At 46.4% G+C, this 17,937-nt stretch overlaps 1 protein-coding gene across 4 annotated transcripts in view; it reads right to left on the bottom strand.

The window, feature by feature from the left end:
• The window catches only part of LOC141058302 (pre-mRNA-processing factor 39-like), a 71,493-nt gene that overhangs the window by 29,033 nt on the left and 24,523 nt on the right, over positions 1 to 17,937 (bottom strand). For 3 of the 4 annotated variants that reach the window (XM_073554499.1, XM_073554497.1, XM_073554498.1), the window contains exons 4-7: positions 16,400 to 16,512; positions 8,121 to 8,288; positions 7,873 to 8,017; positions 5,720 to 5,824 (exon numbers count right to left, since the gene is read on the bottom strand). In XM_073554499.1, coding sequence (XP_073410600.1) covers positions 5,720 to 5,824; positions 7,873 to 8,017; positions 8,121 to 8,288; positions 16,400 to 16,512 — 531 coding nt within the window. The remainder of the gene's footprint in view (positions 1 to 5,719; positions 5,825 to 7,872; positions 8,018 to 8,120; positions 8,289 to 16,399; positions 16,513 to 17,937) is intronic. The other variant, XM_073554500.1, reaches the window with a different exon arrangement.

Below are 17,937 nucleotides of genomic sequence, written 5' to 3' on the forward strand. Positions count from 1 at the left end.
CAATTCACAGTCCTGTGCCCCCCGGAGACTGCTGGCGTTGCTGCTGCTGTATGGGACAGCATCTGCTGCAGCGAAGATGGCTGCCGAGGAGATGAGGGAGAAGAAGGGGGCAGAGAGCTGAGAAATAGCGCGCAGAGATGTGAAAAAACGTGCTTTTTCTGCCTCGATCTGCCCCTTCTATGACACTGTGGAGTGTCATATTTGTCATCCGGGGGGGCGGGCCGGGAGAGGCGGAGAGGAGCCAGCGACCTCAGCTAGGCCGAAGCCGCGGCCTAAATTAGATTTCTATGCCCAGGAAGGGCTCCAGGCCGACGCGGTAGTCCGGGGGGGGGGGGGGGGGATTTTTACCGGACCCCCCAGATTGAAAGGCAGGCTAGCAGTGGGGCCACAACCGGAAGCGGGGCCCTGTGGTGGGTTCCCCTGCGGCGCTGTAGCCTAATGCTGCCGCAGACACAGGGGCGCATAGAGCCCTGTGTCTGCAAGTGCTATGCCTGCCTGCACTCCCCCCGGCCCCAACAGGAGCCCGCAGCTGGCTGGGGTCCCTGGATGCTGCGTAGGTTACCATGGACAGACCCTACCTGCGGCGTCTCAACCTAATACCCCCAGAGGGGGATTATGAAGGGTGCTGCTGTCACAGTCAGGGGGCTTCTTCCTTGCCTCGACCTCAACCCAGGACCAAAAGGAATTGGGGAAGGAGGGGGGTCTCAACTTCGAACCAGCACCCCCAGGACTGGGGAAGGAGCGACATGGGGAACCGCCATCTCAACTTCAACTGGGCACCCCATAATAGGGGGCCGAGGAAGGAGCCATGCCGGGAGTCTCACTGAGGAGACCCACTTTTCTTCATGTGTCATCCGAAGAAAAAACGGAAAAAAAGAAAAATCCTTTAGGTGTGCCTCCTTGCGACACTAAGCAAAAACTGGAGAAGGCTGACGCCGTCCAGGGGTGTATACTGCAGAGGAGGAGCCATAGTTAATCTTTTTCAGATTATGCATAGTGTCGCCTCCTAGTGGACAGCAGCCTAACACCCATGGTTCTGTGTCCCCCAATGAGGCGACAGAGTAAGATGAGGGATTTAATGACAAATTACAGGTCTGTTGGGATGAATTTGAATGGGACAACAAGGAATATGAAAACCAACACGCTTTGTACTGGAATACAGCAAAAGCGGTGCTAAGAGGCAAAATTATGATGTTTGTGGCCTCACTCAAGAAAAAGAGTAGCGGAAAAATACTCAGATTCTAGTGCAAAGCTTACAAATCTATACACAGAGGTCCTGCAGAGCCCCACAACTCAAAAAACATGGAATAATGGAAGCTGGCGAAACAAGAGTTTGAAACCTGGATTGATAGGAGGGAGCAGATGTTCCACTCTAGGCAGGAGGTTGAATTGCTGAGAAATGGGAACAAAGTGGGGAAATTGCTGGCAAGACTGGCAAAAGGGAGATTGCAGGCGAGTCCAATAGGTAGATTACGAGATGGCCAGGGAACTATAACCTCCGTCCCCAGGAAAATCAATGAAACACTACAAAACTTTTACAAAGAATTATATAAACCCTCACATACTAATTTGGCAGAAGGTAAAAAATTCCTCCAACAAGTCACTCTTCCAAAGCTAACACAAGAACAACAAGATGTAATTAATGCAGAAATAATAAAAAGGAGAGGCAAGACAAACCATAAGTCATCTTCGAAATGGGAAAGCACCAGGCCCAGATGGATTTGGCGGTGAGTTTTATAGGGCCCTCAGGGAACATATCTCCCCACTGCTAACAAACTATTACAACACCATTCTATTAACGGGGGGTCATACCAGAAAGATCTAAAGAAACACATATTAAAGTCATACACAAACTAGGCAAGGATCCCCTGGAGGCCTGCTCTTATAGACCCATTTCCCTTACTGATGTAGACGAGAAGATTTTGTCAAAAATAATGGCGGACAGATTGGCAGTAGTATTACAACAACTGGTGAACCCTGCACAAGTGGGATTCGTTAAGGGTAGGGCGGCGGTGAAAAACATACGAAAGGTACTAACTGTGTTGGACGCAGTGGGTTGCCGAAGCCAGTCGGGAGAGAGACCGGCTCTGCTGGCTCTGGATGCAGAGAAAGCTTTTGATAATGTTAGCTGGGGGCAACTCTGGACTCGTCCAACATAAAAGGCAATTTTAGAAAATACCTAGAGGGGGTGTATAGGGACCCAACAGCTAGAATACACACGCCAGGCTTCCTCTCAGCCATTTCATTTATATAAAGGGACCAGGCAGGGATACCCGATGTCACCCCGCTGTTTACCTTGGTTACCAGCTCCCGCTCGCTGATCGTTGCTCTCCCGCCTGCCACACGCAGCGATGCGTGCTGGCCAGCGGGAGACCAACAATCAAAAAAATGTCCAGGGCTTTCGAGCACGATCAGCGATACCCGGCAGGGGGGCCGGCCGCTGATAGATGTCACACACAGCGATATCGCTGGTGAGATCGCTGTTGCGTCACAAAACTTGTGACTCAGCAGCGATCTCGCTAGCGATCTTGCTGTGTGTGACGGGGGCTTAAGGAAGGCATTTGGTCTTCCCTTCCAGTTATCTAAACATATGCCACTATTTGGTCACCCGGAACTTCCCCAGGGAACAGAAATCAAAGGGGTGATAGGACAAGCAGGATACAACATGAGGAAAGCAGGGGATATTATGCATACAGAGGTTAAATGATGGCTGAGCCCACAAGAAATCATGGACAAATTCCATATAGAAAGCAGAAACTTCCTACAGGTCATGCAGGTCCATTCTTTTTGCTTATCTAGACTTTGTAGATTGTTTAATGAAGTGTAACTACATATCCTAGATAATAGAGTGGGTATGAGCACTCAGAATGCGAGCATATCCTCAATATACAACACTAATGGGGGTTTTACACATAGCGATATCGCTGTAACGTCACCGATTTTGTGACGTTATAGCGATATTGCTAGCGATATCGCCATGTGTGATACTTACCTCCGACCGGCTCCCCCGCTGTCCATCGCTGATCGCGCGAGAATGTCCGGCTCCATTTCTCGTCGGGCGCTTCCTGCTGTGACGACGAGCGACGCGTGGAGGCGGGCGGGAGGACGCCAGGATCGCTGTGTGAAAGGTGAGTATCGTGCGCTGCGTCGCTGCTGCATCGCTGTGAGGTCTGCCTGTGTGACAGCTCACTAGCGATCATTTAGCGATGCACCAGCGATCCTGACCGGGTCGGATCGCTGGTGCATCGCTAAATGTAAAAGGGCCTTAAGACATAAATGAAGCTAAAGCTGAACAAGATGTTTAAGACTTGGGAGAAATGGACATGGGATAAAGACATTGTAGTGACAATTCTACAGGGGTGGGAACAGGTAAAAAAAAATCCATTTTATGTGAAAGTTGGAGGGAAACCTATTTTAAGGTCATGCATACAGCATTTTATGGTTTCAATATCCCATCCTCTCCTAGATTCCCTGACAGGATTATAGCGGGCCCTAAGTGCGGAACACCTCCAACGAATCTCTAGCACGGGGTTTGGGAATGCAGGGCAGCTAAAGAGTACTGGAAACAGGTAGGGGAGCAGGCTCGATTGTGCTGGGGAATCCATCTCCCACAAACTATCTTATTTCACCAGTTGAGACCTCCGGAGACACAACCCACAGCAGTTAAAGCAAAGATCCCTAAAAACATCCACACATTCTTAGTTGTAGCCTTACGTGGTTTCTTTGGCGAATGGCTTAAACCAAGCATCCCATCGATGGCGATGATAATAGCCCAGATGAACACTTACTGGGAATTGAATTAATAGAGGCGGAAAGGAGTAAAGAAAAATCTGCAGGGAAAGTATTACCGCTGTGGAAAGCTTCATTGGTTTCCACTAAAGCCCTCATGAAATATCGAGAATGATTAGTCCCTTACGCCACACAGAATGGTGTTGTCCGGAGGATCTGAGCGGGACGTTAGATCCCAGATGTATAATGTCTATTAAAAATACAACATATATTACCATAGAACGACACTCTTGACTATGTAAAATACAGCAAAAGAGATTATCTTCCTTCCCCCTAGTACCCTTCTACGTATTCAGGCTGTCTTTCCTTTCTCTTATTGTTTCCCCAAAATTTGTGCTACAAGACACTGACGGAGATCTATTTATGTATCTATATACTATTTTAAAAGTTATGCGGCCCCTGTTGTCTGACAAGTAAGATTTGTATATGTACTTTTGGTAATTTACAGTGTCATTGCTGATGCTATATTCTATTCCTATGCCATGTTATCCTATCCAATGTTATGTTAAAAAAAAAAAAAAAAAATCAATAAAAATTATGTTTTTTAGAAAAAAAAAAACAAACAAACCGGCGATCGCAACACTGGGGGTCGGTAAAAATCGAACCGAAACATGTTGCCTGGGGTCTCAGCTAACCCTGGGCCGAAACCCCAGAGAAATTCCGACGCTGGGGGGTCTATACCCTTATTTCTTAGTGCCATTAAAAAATGGCGCTGAGGAATAAGTACTCTTAACTGCTGCTGTTAAAAGGCGTATTGGCGGTCGTTAAGGGGTTATATATATTTCTCTATATATGTGTGTGTAGTTTAGCAGGGGCAGCATCAGCAGTGGTGGAGCATGGTCCCTTCCACAGGAAATTGTCAGCAGCAGAAAAGGGGCGATGCTGCAGGCTCTGGGCTGGAAGGAGGGTTGTTGGCGGTGAGCAGAGTAAAGTAAATGGCTTTCCCGGCAGCCACTTTCCCGAAGCTGTGGACCGCCGGAGGTGGCGCACGGGCAGATTGGGATCTCGGGCCAGCTGAGATCTCAATCCACACATGTGCCGCCACCAGCGACCATTTCCCTGAAGCCCATTACTTCAGAAAAATGTCAGCCAGAGGCGGCGCATGTGCAGAATGAGATCTAGGCTGAACCGAGATCTCAATCTGTTCATGCACAGCCTCTGGAGTCATCTTCCTAATGCGCACTGTCAGGAAAGCAAGGCACTTCGCTCTGCTTCACCGCTGACACTCCTCCTTTCAGCCTAGGGTTAGCAGCACTGCTTCACTTTGGCCGCCGCCAGATTCCTGCAGCAGGAACTTTGCTTCCTGTGATCCCACTGCACCGCCCTTTGGAAACTCAAACTATAAAATGGACTCCCATATTATAATTTTTTTTTTTAACCTATTTTGCTCCCCAAAATGTGGGGTGTGTCTTATAGTACGAAAAATCCGGTAGTTTTTGTTGATAGCTACATCTCTCGCTTGTTTGTGGTGACACAGTGGGGGAGGGGCACAATCACTATTCTGGAAGGCTGCAGGGTCTAACCTTCAGTGCTGGATGGTGTGAGCAAGGGAAGCAAGCAGGGCTTTTTCCACCAGGAGTGAATGTGAAGGAGGAAACACAAGGGCAGCACTGCATCTCACTGCCTGGTGAGCTCTGGAGCAGACACAGAGCTGCATGCTAGGCTGAGCACATCCAGTGCAGTCACAGTGTTGGCCTGGGCGCAGACTGGCAGACTGCTGCTTATGGTGCCAAGAAATGGAGCTTTTCTCCCACTTGGTATACGCTTTAGTCATTTTTAGGTCAAGTGATAAATGTTATTACCTCTGCATTTAATTTAAATAACACAAATTTTAGAGTTAGGTTCTCTTTAATCAGTGTAAATCCAGATGTGAACATACCCAGAGTTCAATCACTTCTACCTTTCTGAGACCTTTAGAAATGACACTTACCCCGTCTTCAAACGCAGAACGTTTCTGAACTTCCATTTCATTTTGAAGATACATCTTTTCCCTTGTAGCTAGAAAATGCTGCCGTATCTTTTGCATATCTGCTTCCTGTCAAAATGGGGGAAGAAAGATCGATTAGAAGCTCACAAGTTTATTTTAAAGAGAACCTGTAAATCGATTAATGCTGTTCAAACCACAGGCAGCATGAATCCAGTGACAGGTTCCCTTTAACCCCTTCACAACTGTCCCCCTCCCCACCTTCTTCCAAGACCTATAACTTCTTTATGTTTCGGTCAATATAGCCATATGAGGGTTTTGTTTTTTTTTTTGCCGGATGAGTTGTACTTTTGAATGACACTCTTGATTTTACTATATGGTGTGCTGGAAAACCTGGAAAAAATTTCAAGTGCGGTGAAATTGCAAAAAAAAAAAAAAATGCAATTCCACAACTGTTTTCTTTTTATTTACCATGTTGACAATATGGTAAAACTTACCTGGCAATATTATTCCCCAAGTCACTACGAATACGCAGGTGAAAAAAAAAAAAAAATCAGAAGTTTAGATGAAATGTTTTTTGGTTTTGTCTCCATTTTCCGAGACTCGTGGTGTCTCCATTTTTTGTGATTTGGGGCTGGGTGAGGGCTCATTTTTTGCTCCTTGAGCTGGTGTTTTTTTTTTTTTTTTATTGATACCATTTTGTGGTAGATATAATGTTTTGATTGCCTCTGATTGCATTTTATTGTAATGTTGTGGTAACCCAAAAAAAAAAAAAAAAAAAAACAAACAACACACACGTAATTCTGGGAGTTTCGATCCAATTCTCTCTCGTTACACCGTTTACCGATATGATTAATTTACATTTTGATAAATCGGGGCATTTCTGAATGCGGCGAGACCAATTTTTTTTTCTAATTTTATTTTCAATTGGGCAAAAGGTGGGTGATTTTTTTCATGTTATTAAAAACTTGTTTTCTTTACTTTTAATTTTATTTAATAGTCTCTTAGGAGACTTGAAGATGCGATCATTCGATCGTCTATGTATAGAAAAAAAAATGACAATCTCGTATCATGACAGGCACGGGGGTCTTCTGCAGACCTCTGGCTGTCATACAAACCTATTTGCGACCCCCAATTACGTGACAGGGGCACCGATGGGAGGGATCTGATATGCATGTCCGTTTGGTGCGTGTTACATTCAGCTGTCAGATATTGACATCGGAATGTAACTGGTTAACAGCCACTGGTAAAGCTCCGATCCACACAAGGCTATTAAAGGCACTTGATGGCTGCTTAAATCAGCTATCATGTGGCGGGAAAGTTGCAGAGTCGCATCAGTCAGGGACACAACAAATGACGCAACTATGTCATATGTAATGAAGTAGTTAAAGAAAATCCCTGGAAGGAATCCTTCACCTTACTTAACCCTTTATCAGGTCCCATACTATTCAGATTATAACCTATAAACTAAATCTATTCCAGGGGTCTTCAGTCTGCAGAATTTCAGTTTTGGCTCCAAATTTCATAAATTAAAAATAAAAATAAAGAGTATTGTGAGTATGTATATAAATTTGTTTAATTATTCTTTGCATATCAGTATCACTATTCATCCTGTGATTTCCATAATTTCATTGCTTATGTCATTTATATCACACATTAAATGCTGTGAAAACTACACCTGATCAATGGTTTTTTCTTACAGTTTGTACATATATTCAACACTATATATCCTGCAAAAACGCTAGAAAACAAAAACAAGCTCTCATATGACTATGAATGAAAATGTCAAATAAAAAGGATTCCAAAACCCCCAAAACAGTGGCCACAGCAGAAAAAGGGGTTAAATGGGGTTGTCTCAAGAAGACAAAAGCCTGTTTAAAAAAAAACAGGTGGTGTGGCGATCAGCTTCTTGCAGGTGATAGGTAGTGAACTGCGGCACTATGCATCATCCCACCACGACCATTGCTGGTCATAACAGTATCCGGTACATTCATAGCATCATGGACAGTGTGAACACATGAAAATGATTTTCAATCTGCAGTGAGATAATCTTTTATAGGAACGCAGTGCTACAAAACAAGGAAAGCAGACAATTTTTCAGTTCCAAAAAAACTTTGAAATAAGATGTGAAAGAATTAGATCTAGGAAACTATACATACTGCTAGCGAGTCTGCGATGTCCTCTGAAGCGAAATCCTCCATAGCAATCTGGTCATTTTCCACTTGTATTTTTGTATAGATTGCGCTGAGCTCTTCCATAGTTAGGAATTCGATGGGAGATCGAGTAGATATAAGAAATTTACACCTACACAGAAAAACAGGAAAGAAAATCATCTAGGAACCGAACCAACGAACAGCATCACAGTAACATCGGTGATCCTACCCAAATTCTCTATCCGCGTCCTCACCTCTCAAAATGCATCTGATACCTCTGAGTGGGGATATTCAGTACACGATTATAGAGCGTCATGGCTTCTCTAACGTGATCCAGTTTTAGCTCATATTCTATGTACAGGTTCCAGAGTTCATCGGAGTGGTAATCCATGCCACAAAATTCTATAGCATCCTTAAAAACCCTGCAAAAGTATATAATCAAAAATAAATCACATCGTATGTGTAGTTATACAGGTTAATGCCCAGTGCACTGTAAATAATGATGGCTCTCATAGGGACATTGTAGGGGGATCGACTGCTCTGCCTAAATTGTGACTTGTTAAGAGGTCTACAGGATGGGCCATTTATATGGATACACCTAAATAAAATGGGAATGGTTGGTGATATCAACTTCTTGTTTGTGGCACATTAGTATTTTGAAGTCGGCCATTTTTGATCCAACTTTATTTTTTCCAGTGGGAAGAGGGTCATGTGACACAAAGTTATTGAGAATTTCACAAGAAAAACAAGGGTGTGCTTGGTTTTAACATAACTTTATTGTTTCATAAGTTATTTACAAGTTTCTCTTTGTTTACAGTCATTGACATGTCGCAGAGGTTAACACGTGAGGAGCAGACCATTTATATGGATACACCTAAATAAAATGGGAATGGTGACAGTTTTCTTGCGTAGGGTGTCTTGCATTGAAATCTGCTGCAATGACCCCGGTTACTGCGTTCACCAGACATCAACACAATTTCTATCCGGTCCTCACGTGTTAACCTCTGCGACATGTCAATGGCTGTACACAGAGAAACTTGTAAATAACTCATGAAAGAATAAAGTTACATTAAAACCAAGCGCACCAATGTTTATATTGTGAAATTCTCAATAAGTTTCATGTGTCACATGACCCTTTTCCCATTGGAAAAAATAGTTCGATCCAAAATGGCCGACTTCAAAATGGCCGCCATGGTCACCACCCATCTTGAAAAGTTCCCCCCTCCCATATACTAATGTGCCAAACACAGGAAGTTGATATCACCAACCATTCCCATTTTATTTAGGTGTATCCATATACATGGACCACCCTGTAGATATAAATAATAGTAATGAGCAAACGTGCTCGGATAAGGTGTTATCTGAGTATGCTCGGGTGCTAACCGAGTGTCTTCGGCGTGCTCAAATAATGTTTCGAGTCCCAGCGGCTGTTTGACAGTCACAACACATGCGAGGATTACCTGTTTGTTAGGCAATCTCTGCATGTGATACGGCTGTCAAACAGCAGCGGGGACTTGAACACATTATTCGAGCACGCCAAATTCACCCGGTTAGCACCCGAGCATGCTCAGATAACATCTTAAGCCTGTTTCACACTTCAGTTTTTTGTGTTAGTTAAAATCTGCCAAAATGGCGGAAAGCGGATCCGGTGCTAAACTGATGTGAACGGATGCCACCGGACCGTTTTTTTTTTTGACGGATGCGATGAATGAAGAATTTTAAGGGAACCGTAGCCGGGGGGGAGAGAGAGAGAGAGGGGGGGGAGAGAGAGAGAGAGAGAGAGGGGGGGGAGAGAGAGAGAGAGAGAGAGGGGGGGGAGAGAGAGAGAGAGAGAGAGGGGGGAGAGAGAGAGAGAGAGAGGGGGGGGGAGAGAGAGAGAGAGAGAGGGGGGGAGAGAGAGAGGGGGGGGAGAGAGAGAGGGGGGGGAGAGAGAGAGAGGGGGGGGAGAGAGAGAGGGGGGGGAGAGAGAGAGGGGGGGAGAGAGAGAGGGGGGAGAGAGAGAGGGGGGGAGAGAGAGAGGGGGGGAGAGAGAGAGAGGGGGGGAGAGAGAGAGGGGGGGAGAGAGAGAGGGGGGGAGAGAGAGAGGGGGGGAGAGAGAGAGGGGGAGAGAGAGAGGGGGGGAGAGAGAGAGGGGGGGAGAGAGAGAGGGGGAGAGAGAGAGAGGGGGGGAGAGAGAGAGAGGGGGGGAGAGAGAGAGAGGGGGGGAGAGAGAGAGAGGGGGGGAGAGAGAGAGAGGGGGGGAGAGAGAGAGAGGGGGGGAGAGAGAGAGAGAGAGGGGGAGAGAGAGAGAGGGGGGGAGAGAGAGAGAGGGGGGGAGAGAGAGAGAGAGGGGGGAGAGAGAGAGAGAGGGGGGAGAGAGAGAGAGAGGGGGGAGAGAGAGAGAGGGGGGGGGGAGAGAGAGGGGGGGGAGAGAGAGGGGGGGGAGAGAGAGGGGGGGGGGGGGAGAGGGAGAGATTGATTTTTCCAGCCGCCAGAACAGACTTTAGGGTTAAATTTCAGGCAGAGTGAAGTCTTTCGGGCATGCGCAGTGACAAATGCGGATCCGGCCGCCCGAAAAAACGTTGCATCGTCCGTTCGGGCATGTCGGCGGACGTCAAAATTTTGGCGGATCCGCACAAAAACGAATCCAATGGATGGCCATCTGTCAAGATCCGCCGGTAATGCAACTCAATGGGAAAAAAACAGATCCGCCAAGCAAAATGGCGGATCCGTTTTTTTTTTTGCAAAACAGCGGATCTTGACTGATGGACAAAAACTGAAGTGTGAAACAGGCCTTATCTGAGCACACTGTTTCATCACTAATCGATAACCATATTAAAGAAAAGAAGTCCCAACAGAGTAATGCACGCATAGTAGAACTGCAAAATAGACAACTAATTGTAATGAGATTTCAAGTCCTCAAAATGAGCTGCCTGGCACGGTCACTGACAGATTTTCCTTCACGCTCAGCATATGAGGAAAGCTGTTACTCAGTGAGGGGTCGGTATTGGGAACTGGATTGGTCACACACAACATTGACAGGACCCCATCGCTGCATGTGAACAGTGGTTTTATGAAACTACTGCAAGTGTCAAAATAAAGCTTCCCAATGCTGCTTTATGCTGCTGTTTGTTCAGCAACCTAAACCTGGTGACAGATTCTCTTTGTGATGCAAACAACAGCAATTCTGATCCCAGTTTTTGACTGTTCTACTTACCACTCACAATTACGTTATTTGAGGACTAGGGCGACATGGGAGACCACAATATCAGCTCCTCCTTGATAGGATTTTTCAATCCTGCATCCGATCATACAGGATTTAAAATAGTCCAATATGTTGCTATACATAAAAGTTCTTGGTCATACAAGGACATAAAAGCATTGCTTTCGCAGTTTCATTGTAACAGAGTATTTCTATCTTCCAATGTGACGGCAAGAATATATGTCATTAGTTTATCATTGGTGGGGGTCCATCTTTCGGGACCCCTGAGAATAAAGGATCCGTAGGACCCTTTCGCTTTTTTTCTCTGCAAATCGATACTTCCAGCCAACCTATACCCCTATAAAACTTATTTGGAGGACCTGTAAGTTATAGTAGTTCACTGAGAAAAAAAAAAAACTAAAACTTACAATGTCATATAATGAAATATAAAACGTCAAAAAAAAAAAATCACCACTTCATAATCATCAAAATAAATTTTAGCCCCGGTTCACACTTTGGTCATGGTTTCCACTTCCACCAGAGCCATGACAGCTATAACATTATCGGTTTCAAAAAGATCTCAGTAAATTCTGGCAACGTCCATCACCTTGTAGTGTATGGTTCACATCTGCGCTGGCGCAACAGCTTGACGCCTCGGTCGCAGATTCAGATAATAAAGTGCAAATTTTGGGGCAATTTTGCCTGGTAAAATGACAGACACCATAAGAGGAACCCAAGAGATCCCACTAAATCGGCTGGGGTCTGTCAGGTGCTGCCGGCGTCTGTCCACTAATTAATCCGGCGCTGCGCCAATGATGGAACAGCAGGGATTAAAGATGCATTAAAAACACTGTAAAAACAAAAAAAAAATAATCCAGAATTTAAAATCTAAAAAGGACTAAATAATACTAAGCCAGCAAAAATACATAGTGCAACAAAACCACTGTTCTGCACAAACACGAAGAATATACAGTATACACATACATACACCCCAACACAAAAGGTGCATATTTATATACACTACTATGAGAATATAACTTTGTACAAATATCTACATTTATGAAGACGACACATACGGTGTGCAACTATATTAACAATTATACACTCCACAAAAGAAAAAAAATAATTCACGCCTACATAGAAACACATGGCTATCAATGGAAAATACAAGACACCTATGCAAATTCACACTCACGCACAAGTATGAGTCATTACTGGAGAAAAGAATGGATAATGCCATGTTGGGGTGTTCAATTTTTCCTTGCATGCTGTAACAGAATGGTGGCAATAGATCTCCGGAAATACCTTGCACTCACTGAGCCACTTATTTATTTAATGGACTCTTATTTAAAGGCGCATGGACTTTCCTTTTGATCGCTGTTGCGCCACTGAAGTTGGGATTTCCGCGCACACTATTCACAATACAAGTGTGATTTCACCATTTTCTATAGCTTAGTTGCTATGGAAAATGGTGAAATCACACTTGTATTGTGAATAGTGTAATATGAAACAAGGCCCACATAATGCACAATTGTGTCGCACAATAGTTACTATTCTGAGCGGAACAGTGGCGGTATTTTCTCAACCTTTATACGGCTGTACAAGTCCTTTTTCTGCCGATATTTTCAAGCACCAAATAAAATACAGCACTCGAGATAGAAAATAATGCAAAGTTTACACTAACGAGAATTTATTAAAATGAATACATATATGTTGAACAGAGCATTTCATTACAATAGTGACTTAACATTAAGAATAAAATTGGACGCAGTGCACAAGGGAGCAATGACTCCAACGGGGGGAAAAGAAGGGGTCTTCATCTGTTCTTTAAAATGTGCAAAAAAGGTTATTGCCAGGCTACCTGTTAATAAAGAATTCAACAGCGGCAAGCGAGAACATCTACGGCCCAAAACCAAGGGAAGGAAATTAGCCACTGAAAAAGATTCTCTCCTCAATAAACCAGGTAAGTGCAAGATTACCGTTATAATAGAAAGTGGTGGAATGGAATTTATACAACTTTGGTTCACATTTTCACTGCTGACCAAAAGGAAAGTTTAACAGGTCAACAAGAGTGAAGGTTGACATTCCTGGTTTTTATAGCAGTAAATAGCCAGCGAGTTTCATACATGTCTAAACATTTTAATTCCCTTTAAAAGTCTGTCTGTACAGAATGACTGTTCAAACCAAGCTCAGGCGCTCAGTGCACCCTTGGCACAGCCAAACAGTTTAGTGCACCTTCCCACCTACTTTGCTTTCCCATCTATTTCAGATCTGTCCCACAGGCCTAGACAGCCGGAGAGCTGAAATAATGGCCCGCGGGCAGCACCATGCCCTCCTCCAATCAGCGTGTAAGACAGCAGTCGTGATTACATCATTTCATCGGGTCAGCTCAGAGTCACTGCATTGGAGAGAGCAGAGTGCAGGGGAATGGGAATAAGGTGAGTATGGAGAGGTGGGTTTTTTTTTCATGTGCATGGGATGGTTCAATCTATAGAGTAGGCCATGGGAGGGCACCTGTACTGTACACAGGAGGCCCTGGGGGGGAGCCTACACTGTACACAGGAGGCCCCCTTATTGTACACAGGAGGCCCTGGGGGAGACGCCCATACTGTACACAGGAGGCCCTGGGGGGGCGCCCTTATTGTACACAGGAGGCCCCGGGGGGTGCCCTTATTGTACACAGGGGGCGCCCATACTATACACAGGGTGCCCCGGGGGGGGGGGGGGGGGGGGAGGGCGCCCATACTGTACACAGGGGGCCCTGGGGGGGGGCGCCCATACTGTACACAGGGGGCCCCGGGGGGGGGGGGGCGCCCATAATGTACACATGGGGCCCCGGGGGGGGGGGCGCCCATAATGTACACATGGGGCCCCGGGGGGGGCGCCCATAATGTACACATGGGGCCCCGGGGGGGGCGCCCATAATGTACACATGGGGCCCCGGGGGGGGCGCCCATAATGTACACATGGGGCCCCGGGGGGGGCGCCCATAATGTACACATGGGGCCCCGGGGGGGGCGCCCATACTGTACACAGGGGGCCCCGGGGGGGCGCCCATACTGTACACAGGGGGCCCCGGGGGGTGCCCTTATTGTACACAGGGGGCGCCCATACTATACACAGGGTGCCCCGGGGGGAGGGCGCCCATACTGTACACAGGGGGCCCCGGGTGGGGGGCGCCCATACTGTACACAGGGGGCCCCGGGGGGGCGCCCATACTGTACACAGGGGGCCCCGGGGGGGCGCCCATACTGTACACAGGGGGCCCCGGGGGGGGGGCGCCCATACTGTACACAGGGGGCCCCGGGGGGGGGGGGCGCCCATACTGTACACAGGGGGCCCCGGGGGGGGGGGGGGCGCGCCCATACTGTACACAGGGGGCCCCGGGGGGGGGGGCGCGCCCATACTGTACACAGGGGGCCCCGGGGGGGGGGGGGGCGCGCCCATACTGTACACAGGGGGCCCCGGGGGGGGGGGGGGGGGCGCCCATACTGTACACAGGGGGCCCCGGGGGGGGGGGGGGGGCGCCCATACTGTACACAGGGGGCCCGGGGGGGGGCGCGCCCATACTGTACACACAGGGGGCCCGGGGGGGGGGGGGGGGGGGGCGCGCCCATACTGTACACAGGGGGCCCCGGGGGGGGGGGGCGCGCCCATACTGTACACAGGGGGCCCCGGGGGGGGGGGGCGCGCCCATACTGTACACAGGGGGCCCCGGGGGGGGGCGCGCCCATACTGTACACAGGGGGCCCCGGGGGGGGCGCGCCCATACTGTACACAGGGGGCCCCGGGGGGGGGCGCGCCCATACTGTACACAGGGGACCCCGGGGGGGGGCGCGCCCATACTGTACACAGGGGGCCCCGGGGGGGGGGCGCGCGCCCATACTGTACACAGGGGGCCCCGGGGGGGGGGGGCGCGCGCCCATACTGTACACAGGGGGCCCCGGGGGGGGGGGCGCGCGCCCATACTGTACACAGGGGGCCCCGGGGGGGGGGGGCGCGCCCATACTGTACACAGGGGGCCCCGGGGGGGGGGGCGCCCATACCGTAAACAGGGTTAAAGAGGTAAAATCCCACAGCTGACCCCCTTCCAGGACATAAATCCAAGGAAACCATGTCTGGAAATCTTCCCTGTGATGGAGAAGAATACGGACTTAGATACTTTTTTTTCAGGGGTTTGAAAAAAAAACCTGCAGGCAATCCATCTACCCAGTGAGCAGTGGGCGCATTATCTAACCCGAGGGTTGAGAGGCAAATCCCTGGAAGTTTTTGCTGGCCTCTCACCAGAGCTAGGTGGGAACTAGGAGGCCATAAAAGAGGCCCTGATCAGGAAATACAACCTAACCCCAGAAGTGTATCAGAAAAAGTTCCAGAACCTGAAACGTGAATCAACTGACAGCTATGCGGATTTCGTGAGCACCTTGAGAACCACGTTCCACCAATGGATTAGGGGACTTTCTCTTAACACTTTTGAGGACTTAACGGATCTTATGGTCAAGGATCAATTTCTTCATATGTGCCCCACGGATGTACGACAATTTGTGTGTGATCGGGAGCCACAAACTGCGGATCAGGCTGCAAAGATTGCTGACTGCTATGTGGCTTACAGGATGCCTGAGGTGCACAAGCCATCTGGATTCAGCTAGAAGGGATGTAAGCCAAATGGGGACCCCTCTCCCTCTGCAGGCCAATCACCAGTGCTGTCCAAGCCCACCTCCTAAGGGGTCCCGGGGAATAGACATTCTTTAGGCAATGCACGCCGATGCTTCTCCTGCAACAAAGTGGGTATGAGACAAGGAGGCTGCGTGCAGGCTCATATGGTATATACGGGAATGTCTGCACACTTAAACTTAATTCTGCTCATTATTAAGTGATACTTTATTTTAATAATACGGTAATTGTATTTATAATTAATATGCTAATATTAATATTGAGCAAAATTAATTTCAACCTATTGGTTCAGCCCCTCAAAACAGTCACAGTCTCATGTGGCCCCTCGGGAAAATGAATTGCCCACCCCTGAACGTTGTCATTCTCTGGCTCTTGTAAAGGCAGAACTGTCAATCAAGGAAAAGGGAGGGTGGAGATAGATGAAAAACAAGTAGATTGGAAGGGGCACAAAACTGTTTGGCCATGGCAAGTGTGCACAAAACGCTTGTGCTTGGTTTGAACAGTCATTTTGTACTGACACATTTCCTTTAATTTAAAAAGTTCAATCACTCGCATTGATATCGAAAAACATATCCAGTCACCTTCATTCAATCATTCATGCCGACTTAAAAAAGAAATATAAAAGAATTGATATATAAATGCTGAAAAAAATAAAATTACATTAAATCATTTCACCCTTACCCTTGTAACGTCTGAGCAGAATTTGGCAGATCCACTTTCTTTAATAAAAACAAGATGTAGCTGATCCATAGAGTCACGTTCAGTGGGTTTGCCTTCACAGCGCGACTAAAGATCTGCACAAACCAGAAACATCAGTAATTCTGCACTGGAATTACCCAAGACATATTAACAAGCTCAATCGTATTCAGAAGTTCTTCAGGTCATGGAAAATACATATTTCACACTCATACTTATAAATGGTAGAAGAAAAAGCAGGATAAGTCAAGAATATAGAAAGCAAATACCAAGAGTGAAAAAAATATATAAAAATATATATATTTACAACATTATGTAAGTATTCTGGACCTCATATTCAAAAGGTATGGGAGCAGAAACTATTTGGGGTGGTCTTAGGCTTTAGGTTTTGAATGAAAAAATATTTTACAACTTGCCTTTTTTTTTTAGCTTCCGGTTGTCTCAGTCCTTTCGAATCGCCATCTTCCTTGTACAGTGCTGAATTTGCAGAGGTTTTTAGTCAAACGTAATAGGAGTGGAATATCGATCTCTCCAGTAAGACGGAGTTACTCCAATGCACTCTATGAGCGCGTAGTAATTCCAAACATACAAATCCAATTCTCCCCTTCGACTACCCGATACATACTACACAAGCAGCCAAAATGAGCTGTGCAGGAAAAATCAGCAATGACTACACTAGACTACTAGTCCATGCCCCAGCGCTACAACAATGGCCAATTTTGTGACAATTCAACATTTTTACCTTGCATTACGTTGCCAGAATAAAAAAAATGAAATGTCAGTTTAAAAGCAAAATAAAGAAAGGTGAATTTTGACCAATTAAAAAGCTGGATTGTCCGATGCCAGTCATCACCAAAACTAGCAAAATGTACAACATTCGTTTCATCCACTGATTGTCCATTTGTTAGGGACATGCAAAATAAGATATTAAAGGGTAGAAAAAGAGATGGGGGGTTACAGCACAATTGCAATGCTCATTCAAATGCAGCTCATCACATGAGCACACAGACATCCAGCTCGCTCACCACCCAGTCACTCACACTGCGTTTTCTCTCCATTATTCTTTTACTAAAAAACAGTGTAAGAAATGACTCCTTGAAAACTGATTTTCTAACAATAAGTAAAGTGAATATATTGCAAATATATCCATGTAAACAATCCACTGAAATGAAACCGTTATAACAGCATATATACATACACGTATACACTTTTATACTACTTTTTGATTTGAACCAAATTCTACTTTAAATTTGGGCCTTGTAGATGTCTTCTGGGCAAGGTTTGGGGCTTCCAAATGTTTTCAGCTGACTCATCAATTCGTTTAAAAAAAAAAAAAAATATTGCTAATTTTTTTGTGTGCAAATGTTCTCCGTTCCTCCGCCTGGAGTGATTTTATCCACGCCTGGACTTTTTTTTTTGTGCAACATTTTTGCAAAATATGCAACATTTATTTTGCTCCAAGAAGGCACAAAAAAAGGGTAAAAGACAAAAATAAGTGTATTTTTTATTTTGACAAACATTTG

The sequence above is a fragment of the Dendrobates tinctorius genome, unplaced genomic scaffold (genome assembly GCF_039654945.1).
Source record: "Dendrobates tinctorius isolate UK_male_01 unplaced genomic scaffold, ASM3965494v1 ptg000211l, whole genome shotgun sequence".
Lineage (NCBI taxonomy): Eukaryota > Metazoa > Chordata > Amphibia > Anura > Dendrobatidae > Dendrobates > Dendrobates tinctorius.